The sequence below is a fragment of the Miniopterus schreibersii genome (genome assembly GCF_964146895.1).
Source record: "Miniopterus schreibersii genome assembly, chromosome: 16".
NCBI classification, from domain to species: domain Eukaryota; kingdom Metazoa; phylum Chordata; class Mammalia; order Chiroptera; family Miniopteridae; genus Miniopterus; species Miniopterus schreibersii.
The window spans coordinates 13,164,569-13,190,584 of record NC_138116.1 but is presented as its reverse complement, the minus strand read 5'-3'; the positions used below and the strand labels follow the sequence as shown (position 1 = coordinate 13,190,584).

The window sequence follows — 26,016 nt, the reverse complement described above, 5'->3', positions numbered from 1 at the left end:
GTGCTTAAAGAGGCTCCAAAACAACAAGAGGGGCGGCGGAGAGGGGGAGAACAATTAGGGCTAGAGCCACCTTAGGTCCCTCTGTGATTAGTAACCTCTTGCACCAGCCTGGGTGCACAGAAAAGGAGGGATGCTAATGGCCTACTGAGACCTTTCAGAGGTCCACTTTGGTTTTTCGAGAACACAGGTATATCTAAAAAGAGAAGAGGTGGCAAAACAGATATAAAATTATTGTATATTTTAAATTTATATTGAACAAGGCATGCTTTAACACACATACACACACAGTCATTCAGCGATACCTTCAAAAGTTTAAATGGGAAATTTCTGTGAATGTGCCTTCTCTGCCCCTAAGCAGCTTCCTACCTTAATCTTTGGAGCTATCAAAAAGTATTGGGATAATTTAGACCCCTAGAAAAGGTAGAGTGACTTCCGGTCCTTTCTACTCTTAAGACTTGAAAAAAACACGATACTTGGGCTAACTAGAAATACGGTAGTAATGTGTTAGCCACGGGGGGGGGGGGGCGGCAGCTTTAAAATTATATGAAGAGTATGATGTTATTTGTGTAACATATGTGTATTTTTATGTATAAGGATATGTAGTTATAATGTCTATAAAGTGGTGCATCAAAGTGTTAACAGTGGTTGTCTCTGGGAGAAAGGATTAGGTATATTTTTTTTCTTTTATTCTTTAGCTTTTCCAGTATTTTCTAAAAATTGTTATAATGAGAATGTGCTTTAATAATTGAAAAACATAGGGTGGTAACTTAATGAGAAAGACTTTGCAATAAAAACCTTGCCAACTACTCCTCAGAGGAATAGTTGGCACTCCATAGAAACAGTGTTTTATCAAGTTGAGACTATAACTTACTCTGTAGTGGTGACAGGGAGAATTGTGTCCTGCTGTGAAGTGATCTGCAGACTGAGGTGCCCATCCCGAACTCCACATGGGAATTCTCCCTTCCCCTCTGCTATCTCTCCCATCCATCTCTTAGTTTTCAAAGATCTCCACTGTTAAGAGCCTATGGGATTCAAAATGATTAACTGATTAGGGAGTCAGAAAATCCTCAGAGGGACCTTGCTTTGTCAGGGGAAACAAGTTGTCCCCAAAGCAAAATAAATGATTTTGATCCCATCAGTGAATTTCTGTAAAGAAAGTAACTATAAATGTTATCCAAATTATACTCTTGCAGAAGCATTAATGAATGTAGACTTTGCGCCAGGTTTCATGTCCTGAAAAATCTCATGTTTCTTGATTAAAGGACATTCTGTGGTGGATGAGGCTGGGAATGGGGGCTATGAATGTAGGCATCCGTCCTAGACCCTAAGCATAGAATGCTTTTAATCACCCTCCCTCTTGGTCTTGGGAAGGAACAAGCCTCCCGCCCCCCATTTCATGGTCAGACTGAACCACAGGTGGCAGGATGAAGGGGAGTGATGTGAATCGGTGGAAGGGTGCAGGTAATATACTCATTCATCCAAATGCAAGCCCCAGTGCTCTGTCCTCTTCAAGGCTCTGTGAGGCTTTAGGACGCCTAGAGGGTCTCCAGGGCTTCCTTGGAAACTGCCATCACCCATGCTTTCTCTCTGTTCCACCTCTTTCAGGCTCAGCTTGAAAATTAATTCAGGGCTTATGCTGGTACAGTTTTGAGGATCACTCTTTTTTAGACAGTACTTGAAGTGAAAGAAAGACAGCTACGATTTGTGTATGGTTTTTACCAGAGAACTAAGAAAACAGTTAGTTAGAAACAGGCACGTTTTACCACAGACAATGGAATGGCTTCAGCCCCTTATGAAAGGAGGCAGGATGACAATTTTATCCCTCCACCGTTCCCTTTCTTACCTAAACCCTCCTTTAGCATCAGCTCTTTCCACTTTCCTACCAAACTCTTACTTCAGCAGGTCAGACTTGACTAAGAGCTGTGCCTCCATGAGGAAGATCATGATAATCATTTTACTCTGGTGTCCTTGTTCAGAGTGCTCGCTGCTCGCTCTGTGGTGGGATATGTCAGACCCAATCCTGTCCGGAGACCTCACCTGGGTCCTGTTGATCTGCAGCCTCTGAGCCCCTCGGGGCTTCCTGAGGAGGACATTTGGCATGCTTACATTCCCATTCCCTCCACCAGCGTGCTCATGCTGCTTGTGGTGGCAGAGGGAAATCATAAACCCGACGGCTGTCAGCCTTGGGGACACAGGACCACCTCCCTAAGCCAGCTGACAGCCAGTGAGCGTGAAGTCAGCCATGAAGATGACAGGAGTTGGTGAACTGTGCCACCCTTGTGGCTGCTCTGACCCTTTCTTTGGAGGCTGTGTTTAAACCTTTTGTCAGTCAGTCCATTCACAGTGCCCAGAGGGAAGACTTTCTGTTTTCATTAGATGGGATGAGAAGATACCCATTTTTTGTGGAAGTACAAAGCGAATCTCAGAGACTTGTGACTCAGTCAGCACCAGTGGCATGAGGGTAACTGATTGCTAAGCCCAGGCTCTACCTGGCATTACTGTTCAATTGTAATGTTCCTGCTGAAGATGTGAGTGTAGAACTGGCAAGAATCTGCCCATCGTGATTAATAACAGGGAGAGGGCAGCGTCGTACCCGCCACGCGGTATGTGAAGCAGAGCAGAACTTTTTAGAAGTATGTCTGGTGGAGAACAGTGATCCCGGCAACTTGCTTTGAGCTTGCGTTGGGAGCATTTTCTCCAACCTGGAGATTGAAAGGAAATAGGAAAGATAAAGAAGGATGCAAATAGGTGTTTATGTACCATCAAAGAGAGAGCTAAGTACAAAACCCGGCATAATTCCGAGTACACATCATTTTGCCTGTTTGTTTCCCAGTACTTCTAGGAAAAGTTACTTTGCTTACACAGGGAACGTATCAGCACGGTGCACTCAGTGTGCAACCTACAATTCTTTGGACCTTGTCTGTTTGCCGTAGTGGGTCTTGCAGGTGTTGAGGAGAAGGCACCCATCAGTTGCCAGTCTTCAAAGGCTGAGTCCTCTCCTCGTGGGGAAACGGGATTTAAAGCAGGTGTGCTGAACCAGTGTCTGTTTTAGACACCAAAGGGCAAGATGAATTTATAATCCTATCAGGAAACCTAAGTGTAGGGAGGAAAGGAGCTGTGTTGCCAAATATCAAACTGTGTTCAAGTGTAGTGGCTCCTAAACTTTGGCCTATGTAAGAGTTACCTAGGGGCAGGGATGGATACATAGTTGTGGGCTCTGAAGCTCTAATAGTTTTGGGGGAGCATTTTTAAAGAAAAAGAATACAAATTTTAAAAATGCAAAATTGTATATAAGGTCCCATGGTTCCTGAAGCTAAGCTTCATTAATTTTACAGTAAATTCACCTTTACTTAGGGAGCATGTTAAAAGTTCCTGATTCATTCTGATTCATTATATCTGGGGCCCAGAAATCTGTATTTTCACTGTGTTCTGGCTGGGCTGACGTTAAGAGAACAGCAGTACCAACCAATACCTGCCTATTTCCCAACACATAAAACAATTACCCACATTTGCTTCATAACCAAAGCAGCTTCCTATGTCCCAGCACTTATATGTTAGCCCCATTTTCTCCGGGCAAATGACACAGGCCATAGAGAGAACACTTTCCTTCACTGGCTGAGAGTCAGGCTGGGATTCGGCTGCCTCAGGTTGCTGACCTCCCGTCCTTTGCCTTTTCCACAGTCCCCGGCACTGGCATAGCTCTCTGGCTCTCAGGCATTGACACTGAGGGGAGAAAATGACTGGTATTAACTTCAGGTCGTTGGTACGCATTTCATTATCTTCTAAACCTCATGTTAGGCCACTTAAAGAAAATCATCTCTTCTAAAGAAAATATTCTGTCCTGTTGGCTCTGTCCTCCCTAGAGAATATACAAGTACAGCAGAGGAAAGGAACTCGCATTTAGCAAGGACCTCCTATGTGCCAGCTATAGGACCACCTATAATACAGGATCTCAGTTAACCTTCGTAACCACTGTAAGAGGCAAATATCATTAGTCCCATTTTAAAGATGAGGTAACTGAGGTTGGACAAGTCCAGCAACTTTCTCAAAGCCACTCAGCTAGTGAGTGTGAGTGGCAGGTCTGTCCAAACTCCAAAGTCTGTGCTTTTTCTTTTTTTCAAGGTTTGTTGTTTTGTTTTTGTTTTTTATTATAAATATGTCTTTATTGATTTCAGAGAGAGGAAAGGAGAGGGAAAGAGAGAGAGATAGAAACATCAATGATGAGTCATTGATCAGCTGCCTCCTGCACGTCCCCCACTGGGGATCGAGCCCGCAACCCGGACATGTGCCCTGACCGGGAATCGAATCCCAATCGTCTGGATCCTAGGTCGACACTCAATCACTGAGCCACACCTGGCTGGGCTTTGCTTTTCTAATTATGCCAACCTGCCTCTGGAAAAGGAGATTTTTATAGATCAAGCCCAAGGACCCAGTATATCAGCAAACTTACAGGACATGGGACTCCAAAAATGACAAACACTGTAATGGCAATTGCACTGAGCAACAGAGTGATAGCAATCAGAAATTTGACCACAGTGCTCCATTTCTTCCTCTTCTCTAGGTTTTCATCTGTGTCTAAAAGGAGAGAGGAATACAAGAGGGAGAAAGAGAATTTGAGAGAGGGAAGAGATTGACCCTCTGATTCGAAGTTCTCCTGGCTCACATGACTAGGAGGGGTCCAGCTTGATTCAGAGGCAGAGGCCGAATTTCCAGTTCAGACGTAGAGACAGGAGTGGGGTGGGCACCACGGGCTCTGCTCTAAACTCCTTTGCAGCCTCTTCCCAGTGAGTCACCTTCCCTGAGATTTGGAGTTTTCCATGATCAGGTATGACCGATTCCTACACTGCCCCCTTGGAAGGAAAAGGGGTAGGGGTGCACAAGGGCTTCTAAACTCATCTTCCATCAGCAGCCCTCTCAAGCTCTCTACCTAGAAAAGCACCTCCTGTGCTCCTTGTGGCTTTAGTGGGGCATAGGAGGAACAAAGGTGAATTACTTCTGGCTCATAAGCCAAATTTAGGGACAAATGGCTTAATATGCATCTTGTTATTACTAGTCTCATATTTATTTTTCTCCTGGTAGGAACTAGGATGTAGCCCAAACTAGAATATTACAGAATTTGAGTCCAGGACAGTTTAGGAAAGGCTGTTTCTAAAAACAGTGCACACAAAACATGCACTTGGTTGTTGTCATCACTGCAATGGTTGCTTAGTGTGTAAATGTCATCTATCTATATCTGCAATGGTTTGAATTACCTACCACATGAATACTTTTAGTCTGTCCCCAAATCTGGCTATAAGAAGAGCTCACTTATGTGGACGTAAAGCATTACTAATACAGTCATGTGCCCCTTAACAATGGGGATACATCGCAAGAAATGCATCATTAGACAATTCCATCATTGAGTGAAAATGATAGAGTGCATTTATACTAACCTAGATGGTATAGCTACTATACACCTAAGCTATATGTTATAGCATATTGCTCCTATATAGCATGTTACTGTACTGAATACTGTAGGCAATTGTAACACATTGGTATTTGTGTATCTAGACATAGAAAAGGTATAGTAAAAATACAGTGCAAAAGATAAAAAGTGGTACATCTGTGTAGGACACTTACCATGAATGGAGCTTGCAGGACTGGAAGTTGCTCTGGGTGAGTCAGTGAGTGAGTAGTAAGTGAATGTGAAAGCCTAGGACATTACTGTACACTACTGTAGACTTTATAAACACTGTACACTTAGGCTACACACAATTTATAAAACAATCTGAGATTAAATCAAGCACATGAGAAAATGATATAGTCAAGAGACACAGCAAACATGGGATGTATGAGGCTGCTGCTGGCTTAACAGGGCATACTGTTTTACAGCAAACTTTTTTTATAAATAGAGTACACTAAGATAACGATAAAAAGTATAATAAATACATAAAGCAGTAACATAGGCATTTATTATTATCAAGTATTATCTACTGTACATAATTGTATGTGCTCTACTTTTATATGTCTGGCAGTGTAGTAGGTTTGTTTACACCAGCAACACCACAAAGGTGAGTAATGCACTACCCTATGATATTACAATGTGACAATAGGAAATTTTCAGCTCCATTATACTCTTATGAGACCACTGTTGTATATATGGTAGGTCCATTATTGACCAAAATGACATTATGCAAAGCGTGACTATAGTGTAAAACTACAAACATTTCTGGGATCTTCTTTATAGAGAAACCTATGTTTTCCATAAGAAATGGAGCGATTTTCTAATGTAAACTCTGTGTAACTTCTCAACCTTCAGGAAAATCCTAGGAGACCCAGACTAATGTTGGAGCTAACAATGTTTTTCTTTCTGTTCTTGTCTCACCCCTACATATTCTGTACCTTGTTTCAAAGTGCGAGAAAAATCACCAATACTTGTAGTTATCTCTCCTTTTTTATTCGCTGGAGTTATGGAGGTGGTAGTGGTGCGAAAAATCTCTGACGAAGCCACCATCACTGGATAGACCTTACATTGGTAGATCCCTGGTAAAAAAGCTATAAAACAAGAAAGAAATAATTAAAGGACAACTGAGAAAACTTTACCCTGCCTTTGATTTTACCTGACAAAAAAACCCTACCTCTACCCAGGTGATATTTAACTTCTCACTATGGCCTCATTGACCTGTCCATAGGTTTAGGGTGTGAGCACCAAATAATGCCAAGGGTAAAAGAAGCTAGAGATACTATTAAGAGATATGGATTAAAATCCCTTTGAGGCCTTTGACTAATGTAGGATCAGAATGGAGGAGTAGACCATATCTTGTTTGCCTATCATTCTTAAGGCCATAATAATAATAAGGTGGAGGGCGTAACACTGTTCAAAGTTTCCGTCTTTAAAAAAGGTGACTCCAAAGTCCAAGGAAGAAGATGAAATATCGTAATTTGCCTTAATGACTGCTGCAAGTCTGTCTGGTGGAGTCTAAGTCAACTATTCTGAGAGGGCCTGGGGAAAGCAAAGGGAGCTGGAAGAAGGGAAGACCACCCAGCTGCATGCACTCCTCAATTTCATTCATTCAGCAAATAATTAAAAATGAATATCTATTATGTGCCAGGGACTGCTCCAGTACTTTGGATATATCAGTTGGATACATTCTATCAAGGGAACAATTAAAGGGGAGGAAGGGTTGAGGGGGGTAGGTGGAAGCAGACCACAGTTAGTACAGTAAATTTTATGGTATGTTAGAAAGGGATAAAGGCTACCAAAAAAAAAAGTAGAGGAAGGTAAGGAAGCAGTCTGGAGTGTGGGTGGGCAGTGGTTTGGAAACATACAGTATAGGCTGGTTTCACTGAGAAGGCGGGAATTGGGCCAAGACTTAAAGGAGGTGAGGGGAATAGCCAAGCAGATGCCTGGGAAAGCATAGTGAGTCCTCACTAATGTTGTTGCTAGGTTCTTGGAAACTGTGACTTTAAGGCAAAATGACATATAACAAAATCGATTTTACCATAGGCTGATTGATATAAACAAGAGTTAAGTTCCTATGGCATATTTCTGGTCACAAAAACATCACCAAACTTCTAAAGACCCCAAACACTTCTAATATTAAACTTTGAAATAATATGAGCTATACATACATTTAATAAAGTTAATAAAAACAAGCAAGATAATTCTTTTCTAACCTGCTTATTCTAGTTCAGAGTCGAGAGTGGCTGGAGCCTATCCCAGCAACTTGGGGTACAAGATGGGGACCAGCCCTGGGCAGGAAGCCCTTCCATTGCAGGGCACACTCACACCCACCCACACTCAGACCAGAGCAGTGTAGACACACCAGTTCACCTAACGTGCATGTCTTTGGGATGTGAGAAGAAACCAGAATATGGGGGAAAACCCATGCTGACTGGAGAGAGCATGCAAACCACACAGACAGTGGCCCTAGTGGAAATCAGTTTTTCTCTCATCAATGTTAATAGGCTTCATCTGTCAATGTCTTTTCATTTCTGCCTAGTTTCTGAATTAATGTCCATCCATCTCTTTTTGATCTCATCTGCTAGGTAACTGAGCATTAAGGTGGAGCACGTTTGTAAACACAGCTCTGCATTCCCAGTGATGATGGAATTGCAATATTAGCTTTTCTTTGGCTAAGGATGTTTCAGCAAGAATACCCCACTTCAAGAAGATAAACAAAAATCCAGATTTATGAAATGGATAGTTTAGGAGATGATGCTTTGCTTTATTACAAAATAATTTATTTTAAATAGGGAGCATTAGGTGTATTATATTTAAATGGAAGTCTGTTTTAGAGATTATTCTGTAATAATATTAGCAGGTGAAAGGGCTATTTGAGAAGCCTTATATACTGCTTTGGAACCAAACCTCTGTACTTTGGAACCAAACCTCTGCTTTACATATGTAGAAATTAGACCATCTGGTCAAATCCCTCATTTGTAGCTATAGAAACTGAGCACTGGAGAGATTAAGTAACTTGTCAAAGGTGATCATTAATATCAGAATAAACATTTGTGTAATATTTCTCCTATCCCCACAGTTTCACAAGGAGTAAACAGACCATAGGAATTAGTTCACACCAAACAAATTCCAAAGAGCCTAATCTATATACTAAAGTGACATTAAAAACATTTACGTAGGAGAATGTGTCTGTCAAATGGATCAGATAGGATGTTTTTCTCTTTCTAAATGTAGGGGTTCTTGTGAAACCTAACGCATCATTGAAAGCTTCTTGATTAATATATAGGGTGTCCCCCCGAAAATGTATACACACACTTTGAATAATTATAAAAACAGTGTTTATTAAAATACATTTCATTTTCAAAATTGAGCTATCAGCTGTTAAAGTGTGTATACATTTTTGGGGGGGCACCCTGTACAATCTAAGCAATAGGAACTAGATGGTGTAAACCTTATCAGAAGTGATCAAGTCCTGTAAGTCCTCTTTCATGAGAAATTACACAGTATTTATAATAGAGGATCTTGTCCTTGGCCAAATTCCATAAACAGTAACCAGTAGTCTCCATCTTACGTTTTCCTACATTGCATGTCGACTCACATCTTCTGATGACCGACTGTGCTGCAGTACATTTTATCCTTGTAATTTCACATTCCTACTTTGCTCTGGGAACATTTCCGGGAACTATCTTCTGTTTCTGGGATATCCTCCTGTGTAGACTGATGTCACCTATAATGAGCATTTCTTTATGACCTTATAAATTTGACCATTTACCTAATTTTTATTTCTACCCTACTTGGAGTCTGTCACCTCCTAGTACTCAGTGTAAGTTTAAGTCCAGAACAGGCAGTTTCAAATTTATAAATGGGCCAATATTTCAAAAGTCCACTCATAAATTGGTTGTTTGCAATTCATCATTGTTCCATAGAAATGTATCTTGACTGATGTAATCAGGTCCCCAAAGTAACCTACAAACATCCATTTAATCTCTTTGCACAGCTCAAATAGTACAGGGTATTAAACCAGTGATTTTCAGCCTTTTCCATCTCATGGCAAACTAATTATTAAAATTCTGCAGCACACCAAAAAGGCTTTTTTTGCTGATCTGACAAAAAATAGGTATAATTTTGATTCATTCACACCAGATGGCTATTTAAAAAAAAAAAAAAATTGATTTCTGAGAGAGGAAAGGAGGGAGAGAGAGAGAGAGAAACATCATTGATGAGAGAGTCATTGATCGACTGCCTCCTGCATGCCCCCGACTGGGGATCAAGCCTGCAACCCAGGCATGTGCCCTGACCGGGAATCGAACCCCAATCTCCTGGATCCTAGGTCGACACTCAACCTCTGAGCCACACCTGGCCAGGCTGGATGGCTGCTATTGTGTTGACTGTTGTCATTTTTTAATTTGACAATCTAAGGGAAAAGAGGTCAGTGCCCCTGACTAAATAATCAGGTACTACATGATTTATAAATTCTTGCAGCACTCCCATTGAAAATCGCTGGCTTAAACTCTTCCTCCGTCCCTGGATTCTAGGGTAACCCAAAGCAAATTGCTGAATTAGGTCAAGTTGATCTTTGGCACCTCTCTTCCCCCTTAATCTCCAAGTTTTCCTTGTCCCAAATCTCTAAGAGCTACTGTCCTTAATTTCTCTGAGTTCAGGACTGCATAGCACTATATCCAAGAAAGATTCACCCTGTACAAAGTGCTCTAGACTCTAAAATGACTTAAGTTCACTGTTGTCCGTCACACCTACAATTGACTCAAGGGGTGGGTGTCACAAGTTAGGACAATGTAAATCTAGTTCCACTAACATTGAGTGACGGAAAGCTCCCAAATACTGTCAGAGGCTTTTAAGGTTTTCGTTTGTTTGTTTGTTTTAATCATCACCCAAGCATATTCTTCCCATTGCTTTTCAGAGAGAGCTTTTCAGAGAGTGGAAGGGAGAGAGAGAGAGAGAAAGAGAGAAACATTGATGTGAGAGAGACACATTGATTGCTTCCTCCTGCACTTGCCCTGACTGGGGCTGGGGATTGAGCCTGCAACCGAGGTACGTGCCTTTGGCTGGAATCAAACCCAGGACCCTTCAGTCCCCAGGCCAACTCTCTAATCACTGAGCTAAACCGGCCAGGACAGAGGCTTTTAAGTTTTTAAGAGTCCCCCCCGCCCCGCCACACACACAAAAACTATCACCATGTGAATTTTAGAAAGTATAATAAAGAAGTGAAAACATTCATGTCATGTGAGGATACATAATTTACTATACCTGGGCCACATCCCAAGAAACTATCCACTTATTTCCCAGTCTCCAGTCCTCTAAACAGATTGTAGTTTTAAAAGTTTTTTCCCTATTATTCTACTTGTGAACCACCACTTTTTCTAAAAGTGTCAAGTTTTATTCCATTTTTCCAGCAGTGCAGCAGAAGCATCTAGGGAATTGCCTGTATGCAAGGTAGAACTGCTAATACCAATTTATTGATCATAAACTACTTAACAGAAAGAATGGGCGGGAGAAGGAAGGACAGAAGCAGAGAAACTTAAGGCTGAGGTCAAGAGCCATTGCTCAGCAACTGGGGGGAACAGGCATCTTCAGTGTGGGTGGGAGTGAAAAACTGAACAACCGCTGTGGAGGGTAATTTAGCAATATCTATTAAACTTTGGGTGCAGCAGTCCTGCTTCTTGGAATTTATCTTATTGATGAATTGCAGGTACACAAAGAAGAATGTATAAGGTCATTGCTTGCAGCATTGTTTGTATTTGCAAAGATTGGAAACAACCCAAATATCCATCCATAGGGAACTGGTGATAGTACAGCCATAAAATGTAATACTGTACAACTGTTACAAGGAGTGAGACAAATTTATACATATTGATATGGAACAACCTATAAAATACATTAAGTCAAAAAAAGCAAGGTACTGAATAGTGTGTATGGTATGCTACCATTTGTGTTTTTAAAATATATACATTCATATATACTTAGAGTGTCTCTGGAAGAAAACTCAGTAAGTTGTTAATAGTGGTTCCCTCAGGGATAGAGTACTGGATGACTGAGAGAGTGGAGTACAGGGGAGATTTACTTTTCACAGTAGAACTGTGTTATTTGAATATTTTACCATGTGCAGTCAAAGAAAATCAAATAACCGTTGTCAAAGACGACCCATCAGAAATGGAGATCATGCGGAAATTGCAGCATGTCAGGACTAGAAGGGCCCTTAGAGATTAGAAAACTGAGTCTCAGAGAGGACATAGATTTGTCCAAGGAGAGGATAGTCCATTTTCTCCAGGCTCTAGCTGCTACTTGCTCTACCTGCGTTCAGGGGTATCAAGTAAAAGTCATGCCTACCTCCATCTCATTTTCCAATCTCACCTTTGCCAGTTAGAAGAGAACCATTCTGAAACTTGGATGTGGGGGTTAGGTGACAGCTTGGGAAAGCAGTGTTGTTTCTGTGGGGAGCAGCAATGACTCTCAGGTTCTTTAGCGCATGCTTGACCTTTGGCCTTTTCTCTGAATATACAAGGTTCACTTTTACTTCACTCCCAGAGCCAAGGCACTGCAGGGTAGCCACAGTCAGATTTTGGATGAAGGTGGACCTGCTGGCTTCTGCCTGAGCTTCTGGAAAGAGAAAAGCCAGAGAGAATAAAGGAACCTGGTTCTTAATCTGAATGGCCAAACTACTTTATTGACTCTTTAAATTCCACTGCTGTACTTTCTGCTCTTTTTAGGTTAATTTCTTCCTCAGCATGTATGGTACTTAATATACAACCCTGCCTTTCTTCCTTCCTGCCATGGTCCCATGAAGATAGGTGACAGCAGTAAATTCAGCCCAGATAAATGTTCTTAGATGGTCTTCTCTCATGCCGAGAGGGTTGAGTGCTGCCTCCTTCTTTCTCCACCCCTTCTGATTTATATAGCCACGCCTTAGGTGATAACAGTTAATTCAAAAATTGGTTTCCAGAAAGCCTCTTGGGGGGAATATATATCTTTAAAATAGGGTATTTGAGATCTGTCTAGGAATGGGGGAGACAGGCATCTTTTAAAAGTAAAAATTTTCTGGAATGGCAAAGTGATTTTTTTTCAGGAAGGGAGAGCTCATTCTGTACCTGGCATTAGCACATCCTTGATGCTTCTCACACCCTTTGGAAAGAGCCCAGGGAGCTGTTCCACTTGGCAACTGCTATCTCTGAATTCTGGAAGTTAAAAAAAAAAGTCAGGATTTACTGGGTATTTACTGTTTAGAATTCCAGGCACTGGAGAGGGAGACACAAAAGAATGCAGTTCCTTCTCATCAAACTTGCAATTGGTAAGATAAAAACTCCCCTCAAAGACTTTAAAGTGTATACAAGGAGAAGTTAGACTAGTATATAGAAAAGTGTATACCAACCTGTTATCCTTAGGGGAAAAAGAGGTAAAATGGAGTTAAGTGAAGTTAATGAAAGACTAACTAACCTTTTCCTTCAAACACTGATTATTCTCTCTTCTCCTTCCTGTTCCATCTGCCTTCTTGTTTTAAAACTTTTGAAAGTATAAGTGTAACCTTGGACAAGGTATCTTTCCAGTTTTCCATGGAACCATAGGTCATAGTTATTTATGCTTTTTGGCACATAACTCACAGGGTATTGTGAGTTTTCTTTATTTGCTAAATTTGTTACTGCTGCACATTCTACTGTTTGGCCTTAACTCTGGTGTGCTGGTTATAGAGATGAAATGTTTAGGACACTTTGAAAAATCATGTCTTAAATTAAGTTATCAAAGAGCAGAAAATGGTGCCATTTCACCTACACACCACTCTTTTCATAGCTCTCCTCTCCCAAGAGCCTCCCCACGTATTTGGATGTAACACTTTAGAATGGAAGACAACATCTTACAAGGGGCTATGAATTTGGGGGCTTAGGTGGTGATAATACTAAAACTGTGACAGCACCCTCCAGGAAAGAAAACCATGTAACAATGGAAGGACTCTGAATGTTAGTTACATGAACAGGACAGAAGAATGCATCACATTCTCTGAAGACTTCTCGCCATGAAACACAACAATCTCTCTGAGTTGAGTAAGTTGCAGTCCTGCAAGAGGATGTATAGGATGACTGGAAAGCATTGCCTACTGAGTACTGGCTATATCTCTATCTGCTGGAATAGACCCCAAACATTTTCTAGGCCTCTCTTTGTATTTTCCAGGTTATTAGGCTAGAGAAGCACTTACCTTTCTTGTTGGCATCATAGGATGTAATGATTAGGCTGAAAACCAAGATGGTATCCATGTCAGCTTGAGTACATGCTCCTTGCAGAGAGAGTATGCTGCTTAATCTGTCACTGTCCCTTATAGCTTTGTCTCTAGGTGTTTTCACTGCCCTGGAACCAAGTTTGACCCTGGGAGAGTCTGGTTCCACCCTAATTATTTTGCCCCATTTCCTGAAGACCCAGGAATAGAGCTGATTGGAGAGAGGACCAAGTCTGCTTGTTAACCATTGACTCAGAAGGTCTTCCTTGACCACTGCTGTGCCAACATAAGAAACGGTAATTACCTAGAGGTTTCCCTAGGAGAAAGGGCATAAACGCCCAGTGATATGCTTTATAAATACTTGCAGGTAGACACGTAGACATTCAATAATGCTCACAGGCACAGGCACACAGACTTACACACCAACATAAAGAGAGAAAGAGATTTCTATTAAGGAAAGTGATTTCTAGAGTAGAGCAGGAAACTGGGACTGAGTAAGTCAGTGGGTTACACTGGAGAAAGCACTGACTAGGAATTAAGAGAACTGGGTTCTAATACAGGCTATTATTATTAACTGTCATCTCGAGAAAATTGCCTGATTTCTCCTCATCTCAATTTTTTCCTCTGTAAATGTTCCGACCAAATTATCTCTAGAATTCATTCACAGTTACACACATAGACTTACATTAGCACAGACTTACCTCTCTAGTTCTGTACATTTTCACACTCCTGAACAGTGAAGTGAGTATAGGTAGACCACCTTTCCATGACTATTGGACTGAGAGGGTGTGAGGAAGAGCTAAATACCCTAGATCAGGGGTGGGGAACATCCGGCCCACGGGCCACATATGGCCCACGAAATTGTTTGGTCTGGCCCTTACAACGCAACCGCAGTTCCACCCATCACATTATCGGTGAGTTAATTAAATGTTAGACCAAATATAGCAGGCTAATTTTTAAGTTGATAATTTTGTATGGCCCGAGAATTATGTTATAAATATCCAAATGGCCCTTGGCAGAAAAAAGGTTCCCCACCCCAACCCTAGATGAATGATATTGCCTGAAGTTTGGTAAGGTTTTCCTAGACAGATAACTGTTGAAGATTTTTAAAAAAATGCACATTTTAGTAATACTCTGTAGACTTTGTGATAGCATATCTAGGTGGATCATAAAGCAGAAATGAAGATCTACTCAGATCCTCTGCCCAAGCCCAGAGCCTCTATAGTCTTTCTACCCACTAAATGTACTCCATTGGAGCCAACATAGGGTTGGCTATGTGAATGAAGGTTCTAGAGGCTGACACTCTGATTGATAATGATGAGTAGGGACATTCCATGAGGGAGTTCATGAGATCTGAGTCAAATCATGATTTAAATATTACCCTGTTGCCTGACATTTTAATTCAGGTTGAATCTGGCTAAATTGAGCATCAGGGGAACTCTTGGAAAACAAAAAGGAAAGAGATGTCACCAAAGGACAACATGTTGCCTGGAATGGGGACAGAGGAGAGGGAGGGGTGAACATTTCAGCCACAGTGCCTTTCATTTAGCAAGTATTTACTGTGGGCCTACTGTGGGTCAGACCTATTCCAGCAGTGAGCACAAGGCCAAGTCTTTGTTCACATGAAAATATGGGAAGCAGACAACAAGCCTGGTGAAAAAGAAAATAGTGCAAAGGGCTAATAATGAAATACAAATACATATATGAGGTAATCAGAGATTGTGATTGTTGTGAAGCAACAACGATGAGGCAAAGGATTACTGACAGAAGCCACTTTAAGGAGGGTGGTCAGGGAAGACTTCCATGAGGAGGTGAAATGTGCGCTAAGAAAACCAAGAGAGTGGATGTCATAGAAGCCAAGAGAGGAGAGTATTCCAAGGAAGGAATGACCAGCTGGTCAGGTGCTGAGAGGTGTGAATGATGAGAACAGACTGTCCACTGTATTTGACAGTCCTGTGAGAACAGTTTCAGCAGAGTGCTGGAAGTAGGAGAGGGCAGAGAGGGCTGAGAGGCAGTTGGAGGTGAAGGTGTGTATGTAATCTTTGCAAGACATTTTGCTATGGAAGGGAGCAGAGAAGTGAGGCCAGCTGAGTAGAGGGAACATAAGTACCTCAAATCTTCACTGGTCCAGAGCAGCACTGTCTCATTCTTTTCTCGCCGCTACAGTTGCCTGATTGGTTTTTGCTTACTATTTCTTTAACATGGTTACATGGTTCTCTGCTTCCTTATAGTATCAGACACTTTCCCCTGTCACTTTATTTCAGATTTTCTGTGGATTAGTTCCTAGATGCCATGTTACAATGCTGCCACCTGGAGTGGTGGTAGGAAAGGATCTGAGGACTTGCTGTTCTCATTCTGTGTCACAGGGTGGCAGAAGAGTTCACTCTTCCCTAAAGAGACCTTGTGCTTGGACGAAGATTAAGGACAAATGTTTACTTTTATCAACTCTCAGAACCTTCCCTTCTTCTTGTGTCTCGGAGGCCCAAAAGTCAGCCTGCATATTAGAGCGGTTATATGGTGGGAGAGCTATATTAACAAGTCACAATAACTATCAGTAGAGGAATGGACCCAGACTGTTTCTCTACTAGATATTTTGACTGGTTTTCTAAGTGTTTGGAATATCTGTGGAGGAGAGGATAGTTTACCTAATCTCCTTTCCCTACAACAAAAATTACAAATTTAGGAAGGAAAAAAGGCTATAACATAGTTGAGTCTTATGATGTGTGCGGATGAGAGATGTGACACTGGAAGATATTAGGAAACTGGGACTGACTAAATGAATCAGGGTGGGTTTGTGGGAGGAGCACTTGACAAGAAGCCAGGAGGCTTACCTAGCTTCTAGATTAGACTGAGTCACTTTGAGTAAGTCATTTGACTTCTCTTTAATGAGATGGTTGGACAAGATGGTTTTAAAGGCCTCTTCAGCTCTAAAATTATTATCTCGATGCCGTATTCTGATACTCTTTCTTTTAAGGGTGTATGCTTTTTATATATTTGAGTTTATTTAAAATTATTTTATTGTGGAATATAGCATACATGTAGAAGAGTATATAGAACATAGTATATTTTAAATAATAACAATAACAGCAACAACAATAATAATAATGTGAACATATAACCATCACCAAAAGGAAGAAATCGAACATTGCCAGTATCCTAGAAGCTCTTTGTATGTCTGTCCTTCTGGTCACACTCCTTTCCTTCCTCCCAATCATTATTTTCCCAGGCTTTTTAAAAGTAGTGAACTATCTGTATATATATCACTAAATATTTTAATAAATCTTGCATGCTTTTGAATTTATATAAATGGATGGAGTATACTCTCTGTATTTGTTAAATTTATTTTCCAATTACAGTTGACATACAATATTATATTAGTTTTAGGTGTACTACATAGTGATTAGGTATTTATATACCTTATGAAGTGATTGCCCGAATGAGTCTAATACCCACCTGACACCATAGATCGTTATTATGATATTACTGATTATTTTTTTGTGCTGTACTTTATATCCCCAGGACTGTTTTTATAACTGGCGGTTACTGCTTCTTAATTCCTTTCACCTTACTCACCCAGACCCCCAACCCTCTTTCCCTCTAACTACCAGTTTGTTCTATGTATTTATGTTTGTTTTGATTTTGTTTGTTATTTGTTATAAGTGAAATCATATGGTATTTGTCTTTCTCTGCCTTACTTATTTCACTTAGCATAATACCTTCTGGGTCCATCCATGTCATCACAAATGGTAAGATTTCATTCTTTTTATTTTTATTTTATTTTATGAGTTTATTTGATCCAAAATGAGGACATATGTTTGGGAGCAAGAGATTTCATTATTTTTTATGGCTGAGTAGTATCCCATTGTATATGTGTACCATATCTTTATCCAGTCATCTATAGATGGACACTAAGGTTGCTTCCATATCTTGGCTATTGTAAATAATGCTTCAGTGAATGTAGGGTGCATATCTCTTTTTGAATTAGTGTTTCTGATTTCTTCATATAAATACTCATAAGTGGAATTGCTGGGTCATAAGGTAGCTCTATTTTTAATTTTTTGAGGGAACTCCATACTGTTTTCCACAGTGGCTGCACCAATTTACAACCCCACCAGCAGTACACGAGGGCTCCCTTTTCTCTACATGCCCTCCAACACTTGTTTGCTGCTTTATTGATGCCAGCTATTTTGACAGGTGTGAGGTGATATTTCATTGTGGTTTTAATTTGTATTTCCCTGATTAGTGCCTGGGAGGACACTCCAACCAACTGAGCCACACTGGCCAGGGAGATGCTATGTGTTTTGAAGTAAGCTTTTTATTATGCATAACACAAAATGGATACACCTTTCTTCATATCCTCTCCCAGTCACTAGCCTCATTAGGAGTAACAGTTATTCAGATTTTTACTACCACAAATGACTTTTGTCTATTTTTGAACTTTATATAACAGGAAACACACTCTTTTGTGTCTGGCTTTTTTTGCTTAATTTTATGTCTACAAAATTCATCCTGTTGTTTCATGTAGCAATAGTTTGTTCCCATTGCTTTATAAGACCTAATTGTATGAATGCACCAATATTTCTTTATTCAATCTACTGCTGAGAGACATTGGGTTATTTTCAGTTTTTGATCATAATGAACAATGTTCCTGGGGAACATCTGAAAGTTTCTACAAAATTCATCCTGTTGTTTCATGTAGCAATAGCTTGTTCTCATTGCTTTATAATATTTAATTGTATGAATGCACCAATATTTATTTATTCAATCTACTACAGAGAGACATTGAGTTATTTTCAGTTTTTGGTCATAATGAACAATGTTCCTGGAGAACATTTGAAAGTTTCTCCAGAATATAAATCCAGAAAGGGAAGCTGGGTTATAGGGTATGCAGGGTATCTTCAGCTTTACTAATGAATGCCAAGCTGTTTTCTAAGAGGTTGTCCTTATTTACACTCCTATCTGCAGAGTATGAAAGTTCGTGTTGTCTCACATCCTTCCCAAAGGTGCCAAAGAGCCTTTTCAGTGTGGCACAACCATACATACCGTCAGAGTGCCAACCCTTTGGTTGATTCTCAGAAGCTCAGACCGCCACAGTTGCTTCTATTTACTTGCTTTCTCCAAGTAAGGGTAGACGATTCAGATTATCCCTACATTCCGGATCACCTGCTCTGATACCCTGGGAATATTGATTCTGGGTGGGGTGGGTGGTGGGTTTAATAACACAATCATTCCTGAGCCAAGTGAGCATCCTTAGGCTATTTTGTTCTTGTACTGAACACTAGTAGGAAATGGAGGGAGACACAGAGAGAAAAGGGGAAGTAATATTTTCAGCGTGCCTACTGTGTTCCAAGCTTTGTGTTAGAAACTTTACATTTTGATTATAACATTTACTCTAAAAACACCACTTTACAAGGTAGATATTATGTCTCAGTTTTATAGACAAGGAAACTGAGGCTCAGAAGGGGGTCATTTGCTCAAGGTCACAGAGCTAATTAATGACAGTCAGGATTTAAAGCCTGGTTTACCTAATTAAAGAGCTCAAGCTATTTACAATACAGAACACAGAGAAGGCAAAGTTCCTGCTGCTCTTAAGATATCTTTGGCTCCTTTTACCAATACCAAGAATCACCAGTTCTCAGTTTTGCTCGCCTGAAGTCATCCCCCAAACTATATGCTATTCAAATGATTATGGCTGTATCATTCATTGATTTAAACTACTTTTTTTTTTTTACCCTTCATCTGAGGAGTGAGGATACTTTTTCCATTGATTTTTAGAGAGTGGAAAGGAGTAGGGATGGAAAAAGAGAGAGAGAGAGAGATATCAATTGGTTGCTTCCCACATGAGCCCCAACTTGGGGCAGGGATTAAACTTGCAACCCAGGTACATGCCCTTGACTGGGAATCGAACTCGAGACCTTCCGGTGTATAGGCCGATGCTCTAACTACTGAGCCACGCTGGCGAGGGCACTGCATTTTATTTTCATTTATCTTTTGTTTCCTTTATCCTTCTTTCCTTTTTGTTTTCCTTAAGAAAAATGGGCACATTAGCACAGCAGGTCCACTGATAAGCAAGACATCTGTTGGGATTTAAAAAAGATAGGATGCTGTGACATCTTTCTATAATACAGGAACGCTGTAAGACTGAAGGAATGAAAATGATAAAAGGAAGTTGAGCGATGGCTCAGTTCTCCTTGTAAAAGCAAAAGCTCTATAAAAATGAGTAATGCTGTGTTTTATTATATATTTTTTCGTATATAATACTAACAATGAAGAGCGAGGGTACTTGTTTGGGGTAGATGGGTAGAGGCCTAAACATATAACAGGAAAAAGCGGAGTCTGAAATAGGGGTGATGAAGACACTGGAAAAGTCTGAAGAAAAGGTGAGGACAGGAGCAGGAAGTCAGCTCACCAGGGGCACTTTCATGGGTTTGCAGGAGAAAGGTCAGAGATGAGCAGCTTGTAAAGCTGATCAATATAAAATGTCAAAATCCCAGGACTGGGCAGGACCTAAACAAGTCATCTTGTCCATTTTCCTGCCTTTAGCTAAAAGGGTCTCTTAAGCTTTCTGTAGGTATTTAGTTATGAGATGTGCAGGACTTAGAGATTTTTTTTTTTTTTTTAAAGATATTGGAGGTGCTGTGGAAGAAGTAGCTAAGATTTGGTGACTGTCAAATATAGATTGTATAGATGGGGACTGGAAGTGTTCAGTATTACAGAGTTAGGAGGGAGGTGGAAGTGTTCAGTATTAGAGAGTTAGGAGGGAGGGAGAGCTGAAATGCCTTGTGAAAACCCAAATGTCCATGTGAAAATACCGTGGTGGGTCTCCACTGTGAACTCTGTCCTTCATTGTGCAATCCTACCTTTCATCATCAGGACCAGACTTATAAAGGGCATCTTTGAGGACATTTTCTGACTTTATGGTGTGAAGTTTCCAGGCTCTTAACTCTGGACAAACTTGAATGGTTGACCAGAGCAAAGGAATGTAGTGTTCAGACAAAGGTCTGTGTATCTTCTTTTTCTCTATCTCATGACTGGAGCCATAATTCTGTTCAAGGATCAGACTTTTCTTGATGAAGTCTGTCCATCTATAAATCAGCTAAGTATCCTACTAGAGGCTTTGCCTCCCAGAGGCGACGTGAAGATGGATAAGCAGACATCAGGAGTAGTGTGGCTTCTCAGGTATAGAGCTAGCTAATCTTTAGCGCAACCAATGAATCATTTACTAACATCCATACTTAGTCCTACTCTAATAGTTATGGAGAATACTGAACTATAAGGAATGCTCTCTGCCTTTAAGATTATTAAAATTTAGCTGGAGAGCTAAAACCAACATACACACAAAAAATTAAAGCATAATAAATGCTGAACCATGTGGTGGTGATCAGATTGCTACAGGAATTCAGAGGAGAGATACATCAGTAGAAGCTGGAGAAGTAAAGAAATCTTAAGAGAAAAGGGGACTCCAAGGACTAGAAAGATTCAGAAAATTAGGAGGGAGGAAAGATGAGTTTGACAGTATAAACAAAGGTAAGAATAAGCATGGCAAGAGCTAGAAGCCAGATTGGGAGTATGTTATATGTTGGGGACCAGTGGGAAATACCCCAGTATTTCCTCTGTCCTCTTCAGAAAGGTTGATCACTGACCTTGCTACTTAAGGAAGTTTGAACCATGACAGACTCCAGGAGAGGGGGCTCTTCATAGTTCTGTTTTCTATTAAGGCACTTTCCTCCCTTGGTTTAACTCTGGCCTGACCTGATAAGAATTTCCTTTCTTGGAAGTGCAGGTGTAGAAAGCATTGCTGTTTGACCAGAGACACTGGCAGCAAAAAGGGGAACAATAATAAATCCTAACCTATTGTTCTCAAACTTCAGGTGAATAATTACTAGGGTGAATAATTACTGCTTCAAAAGTCTGCAGTGGGACTGGGGAGCTGCATTTTTAACAAGCACCGAGTGATTCTGTTTCAGGTGCTCAGTGGAACAGACTTTAAGAAGCACTGCCATAAACTAAAGTAGAATTGACAAATAAAGTGCCAAAATGGACTGTGACACACATACTGTTTATGTATTTCTGGACTTATTCATTTTTGAGAACTTACTCTTATCTATGGCTCTTATAAAATTCACATGACTATTATCTGAGGAGCAAGTCGTAGACATTCTGTTTTGGTGTTTAGTTTTGTGTTCCCAACTAGATTGTAATCACTCAAAAAGACAGGGACCCCTCAGACTTATTTTACTTTCCCATAATAGGGTGAGACCATCTTTTTTTTTTTTTTTTTTTTTAAATATATCTTTATTGATTTCAGAGAGAGGAAGGAAGAGGGAGAGAGAGAGAAATATCAGTGATGAGAGAGTCACTGATTGGCTGCCTCCTGCGAGCCGCCGACGGGGATCGAGCCCGCAAGCCGGCATGTTTCCTGACCGGGAATCGAACCGTGATCTCCTGGATCCTGGCTGACGCTCAATGGCTGAGCCATGCCCAGCCGGGCATCTTTTTCAATGAAAAAAAATTCATTTTTCAATTATAGTTGACACACAATATTAGAGACCATCTTTAAAGTTGGATGATAGTTGGAATGTTCAAGATAAATCCCTGATACCTTTATACAACCTTCTTGAAAAACTTGGATGCCATTTGATATTTGGGAGCTTGTATTAGTTTGTGATTCACAGATGGTCTCTTCTCTGTGTGTGTCCATGTTCTAATATCCTCTTTTTATAGGAACACCAATCATTTGGAATTAGGGTCTACTCTAAATGACCTCATTTTAATTTAATTTCCCCTTTAAAGATCCTATCTCCAAATATACTTACCTTTTGAGGTAATGGGGATTAGGACTTCAACATATAAATTCTGAGACACAATTCATCCCATTATTGCTGTCTAGTTTCAGCTTCTAGAAATGTTCTACTCCCTTCTCTTTCACCTGTTAGTCTTGTATAGTAAGTTCTCTCCACCCTTTGGCTCTCCTCCTCCGCTTCTTACAGACATAATGGCTTGTGTGGCAAGAACTCATGGAGCAGCTCTATAGAGCCTATAGTAAAGATTGGCAGGTTTTGGCATGCACCACTTAGGAGCTGTTGAAGTTTCAGGTGTATTGTCTTAAAGACACAGCTCTGCCCACTCGTCTTAACATTTGCTGGTAATAATTAAATTATTAGATCCTCTGTAAGTGGTCTTGGTGTATCCTAACTCATCCTTCATTTTCTTTCACTGTAGCTCTTTCATTAGGTCGTTCCTTGGCTAGTTCTTTCAAGAGCTCAATTACTTCAAATATTCAGTGAGGTCAAAAGCAGGACATGTAAGGGCTTGCTGAAGTTTCACATAAGGACAGTTTTTGAGGGTAACCTGATTTTGCAGTTCTCCTAAGGCTGATAAGCAGCAACACCACTAGGAAGGAATCTTGGGGCCAGAGTTCCTATTACTAAATAGAAACTAGGAAAGGTAGATGAAAAAAGAGGCAACCTCAAGATTTTTAGTTCCTTCCAAAGTCACTTCCTTCATGCCAGCTTCAGAGACCACTATTAGGGAGAGGTCAAACTTCCCTCTTCTCAGGTCTTTTTTTTTTTTCAGTCAGCCAAGTCAAACATCCTGTCAAACCTGCAATTATCTTTAAGTTCTGATTTCCTATGTTTGTTCAACTGACATTCATCCAATGACAAACAAAGCTATTGTGAAAAGTATGTGGGTCAGTGCTCTGTCAAGTGTATGTCTTTCTAAATTTCTGTTTCTAGTCCCTATTATTTTAAAGTAGGCTGGTAAACTCTTGGCGAAGCCAACACCTAGCAGTATTGAGGGCTCCTAGATGAATATTGCGCCTTGTTGACCAATCTTCCTATCCCCCTGCCTCAGTTGGCCCAAGAACTTATGTCCTCCGGTGTGCATTTTTACCCTATTCATTTTTTGGCCTCTGGCCTTTGGCTTTTAGCATAAGCTTGTGTAAGGATCAGAAAAGTACTCTGGGTGCTTCATTAAATCATTGGCGGAGTTAAAGTCACCCCATTCTTCTGAAGTGCAATATTCCTTTTCTCCCGCCCAATAGTTGTATTATGTGTTGGAACTCTTTTTAGTTCCTATTAATTTTAAACACACAGTCACCATGAAAGTCTGCTATGAAATAACTGGAAAAACTAGAGAAATTTGTTGGCTTCTTCTCAAAGGTTTGGTGTAACCAGAGTGAAAGTTGGGAGGCACGCTCCACTCAGGAATTTTCTGTCATCTATTTTCCCTGCTCAGGGCAGGCAGAAAAGGCTGCTGTCTTGAGCACACGGCCCTTCTCACGGAGCTTTGGTCACTGAGGCTCGCCGCACTGCTCCAGATCCAGCAGCCCCGGCTCCTTCGAGGTGGCTGCTTTGGGACTGAGGAGCAAGCCAGGGGAGTCTGGTTATGTAGCTCCAGAAAAGGGGATATTTAACCCGCACTAACTTGCAGACCAGCCTGTGATCCTGAACAATTCACGGATGCAACACCCACCTCTTCAGGATGTTAGAACTGAACACGAAAACATCCTTACGAGGCTCGCGCACCAACCGCCCTACTCAGTCTCGCACGGTTCTGGGCTTCCTTCGCGCTACGCGCCTGCCGGCCCTGGGCGCTGCTCTCCCCGATGGGAGGTGCCAGCGGGGCCCTTTTCCCCTACTCCCTTGTTAGCCAGGAGGGGGAGCGGCCGGCCGGCCCAGCACCCGCCCCGGGCAGAAAGGGCGGCGGAGGCCCGGCCGGGGGCGCTGCGATCCCCCTGGACCCGCCTGCCTTCTGGCCGCTCGGTCCCGAATGGCAGAGCGGCGCTCGGACCATCCGCCTCGCCTCACGTCGCCCCGCCCCGCGCCTCCCTCCCATTGGCTGTCGCCAGGTCCGGGGTCCGCGGTTCGCCTCTCGGTTGGCCAGACCGCGCGGCTGCCTGGAGCGGGGTCGGAGGTGAACGGCCTTGAGTAACCCGGGATGTAGTCACCTCATGGGGCTCGCCGGCTGAGGTGGGAGGCAGGGGCGGGGCGGGGCGGGGGCGGGCGGGCTCCGGTGAAGCCCCGCCCCTTCCCCCGTGTGCCCGGCCGGCCTGGTGTTGCGCGCCTGTCAGCCATCGCCGGAGCTCACCGCGTCTTCTCCCTAGCTGCACCGCCTCCGCCGGATCGCGGACGTCGCCGCGGGGAGTGAGGTGAGGGCTGCCCCGGAGCCAGTGGTTCGTGGCCTGAAGGGGCTGGGGCCCGGGGAGGGGCGGTGGCAGCAGGGGGCTACCTCCCATCTTCCTCCCACCCGCACGCGGCCCGGGCTCCATCCGGTCGCGACCCGGTGCTAGGCAGCCCAACCCTCCCCGCAGCTCCGGGGCCTCGAGTTCCCCTCTGGGGAGACGTGGAGGGGCCTGGGGTCTCGGGGTGAGAGCTGAGACCCGGAACTGGGAGGTGTACAGCCCAGGGCCTCTAGGATGGGGCTGGAATGTGGGCCTGGGGCTCCCCTCTCCACCACTCCTGTCCCAGTTCCGGCGTGGTCAGATTCTTTCCTCTGACTCCTCTCCAACGCGACCCTTCGCTCTGGAGAGGCAGAAAACCCACGTGGGAGGGGAATGTGGAGGGTTGGGTCTAGTCGCACTGAAAGTCTTCCAACTCTTGCAGAGTGAGCTGTAGGGTGCAGAGACCCCGGCTTCTGTTGCTCTCGCTGTCTTTGTATGGTGGTGGGAGCCACGGCCAGGAGAGTTGTCCCTTGCCAGACAGATCTTGCTCCCAGGGTTTTATTATGTTTTCTGTGAAGGACTAGTAAATGTACGTGCCTGTTGTTACTCTCTCCTTCCCGTTTGCTATACTGATCAAACTATTGGATATAGGACGTCGGAAGGTGATGTGAGGCTAATTTCAGAGGAAAATGTGCGTCAAGGTCCTGCTGGGGTCAGTGCCAACATTATTTTTGGATTTGGACGCGGAAAGTGGACACTCGTGGACACTTGGAATCAGCTCTAAATACCAGGGACTTCATGTAGGTCTTGTAGATTTCATAGAAGCATGTAAGAATATAGCTGCTGGAGTGGAGGGAATACTTTAATTTCAGATATTTTTGTTTTGGGGGTTTAAGTTCAAAATCACAAGACCCTAGAACTTCCTAATCAATTCCATTTTCTACGTAAGCAGTGTTTCAGTAATTTACCAATGTGTGGGATAAACCTAATAACCTAGCCCTCAGTTTCAAAGTTGATCCCTTTAATCTTGCTTTCTTTTCATTCATTTATTTTTATTTTTTTTCCAGCTCAATGGTACAGGTTGAGAAGCATGCTTACTTTGGTTACATGGTTTCTTCTTTCTGGGTGGTAGGAATTCTCTGACTTGTCTCTTCTTGGAGGGAATGCTTGGATGTCTGTGATTGAGAA

At 42.1% G+C, this 26,016-nt stretch overlaps 2 protein-coding genes across 13 annotated transcripts in view; one reads left to right on the top strand and one right to left on the bottom strand.

Moving 5' to 3' along the window:
• The window catches only part of ACACA (acetyl-CoA carboxylase alpha), a 219,896-nt gene that overhangs the window by 9,519 nt on the left and 184,361 nt on the right, over positions 1-26,016 (top strand). For 2 of the 12 annotated variants that reach the window (XM_081161538.1, XM_081161537.1), the window contains exon 1: positions 25,563-25,628. The exons of 6 other annotated variants lie outside the window; for them this stretch is intronic. Coding sequence is in view for 1 of the 6 variants with exons in the window: in XM_081161540.1 (XP_081017666.1) it covers positions 25,518-25,540 (23 nt within the window). In the remaining 5 variants the exon portion in view is untranslated. Of the gene's footprint in view, positions 1-24,710; positions 24,817-25,479; positions 25,541-25,562; positions 25,629-26,016 lie in introns of those variants that run through there. 4 more of the 12 variants (XM_081161540.1, XM_081161545.1, XM_081161539.1 and 1 more) reach the window with 4 other exon arrangements.
• On the bottom strand, positions 155-13,704 carry LOC308568729 (uncharacterized protein C17orf78; the record flags this gene model as incomplete). Its single annotated transcript, XM_081161974.1, has 7 exons — positions 155-193; positions 3,508-3,723; positions 4,430-4,575; positions 6,415-6,534; positions 11,813-12,058; positions 12,547-12,633; positions 13,647-13,704. The coding sequence occupies 7 exons, from the start codon at positions 13,702-13,704 to the stop codon at positions 155-157; spliced, it is 912 nt and encodes a 303-aa protein (XP_081018100.1).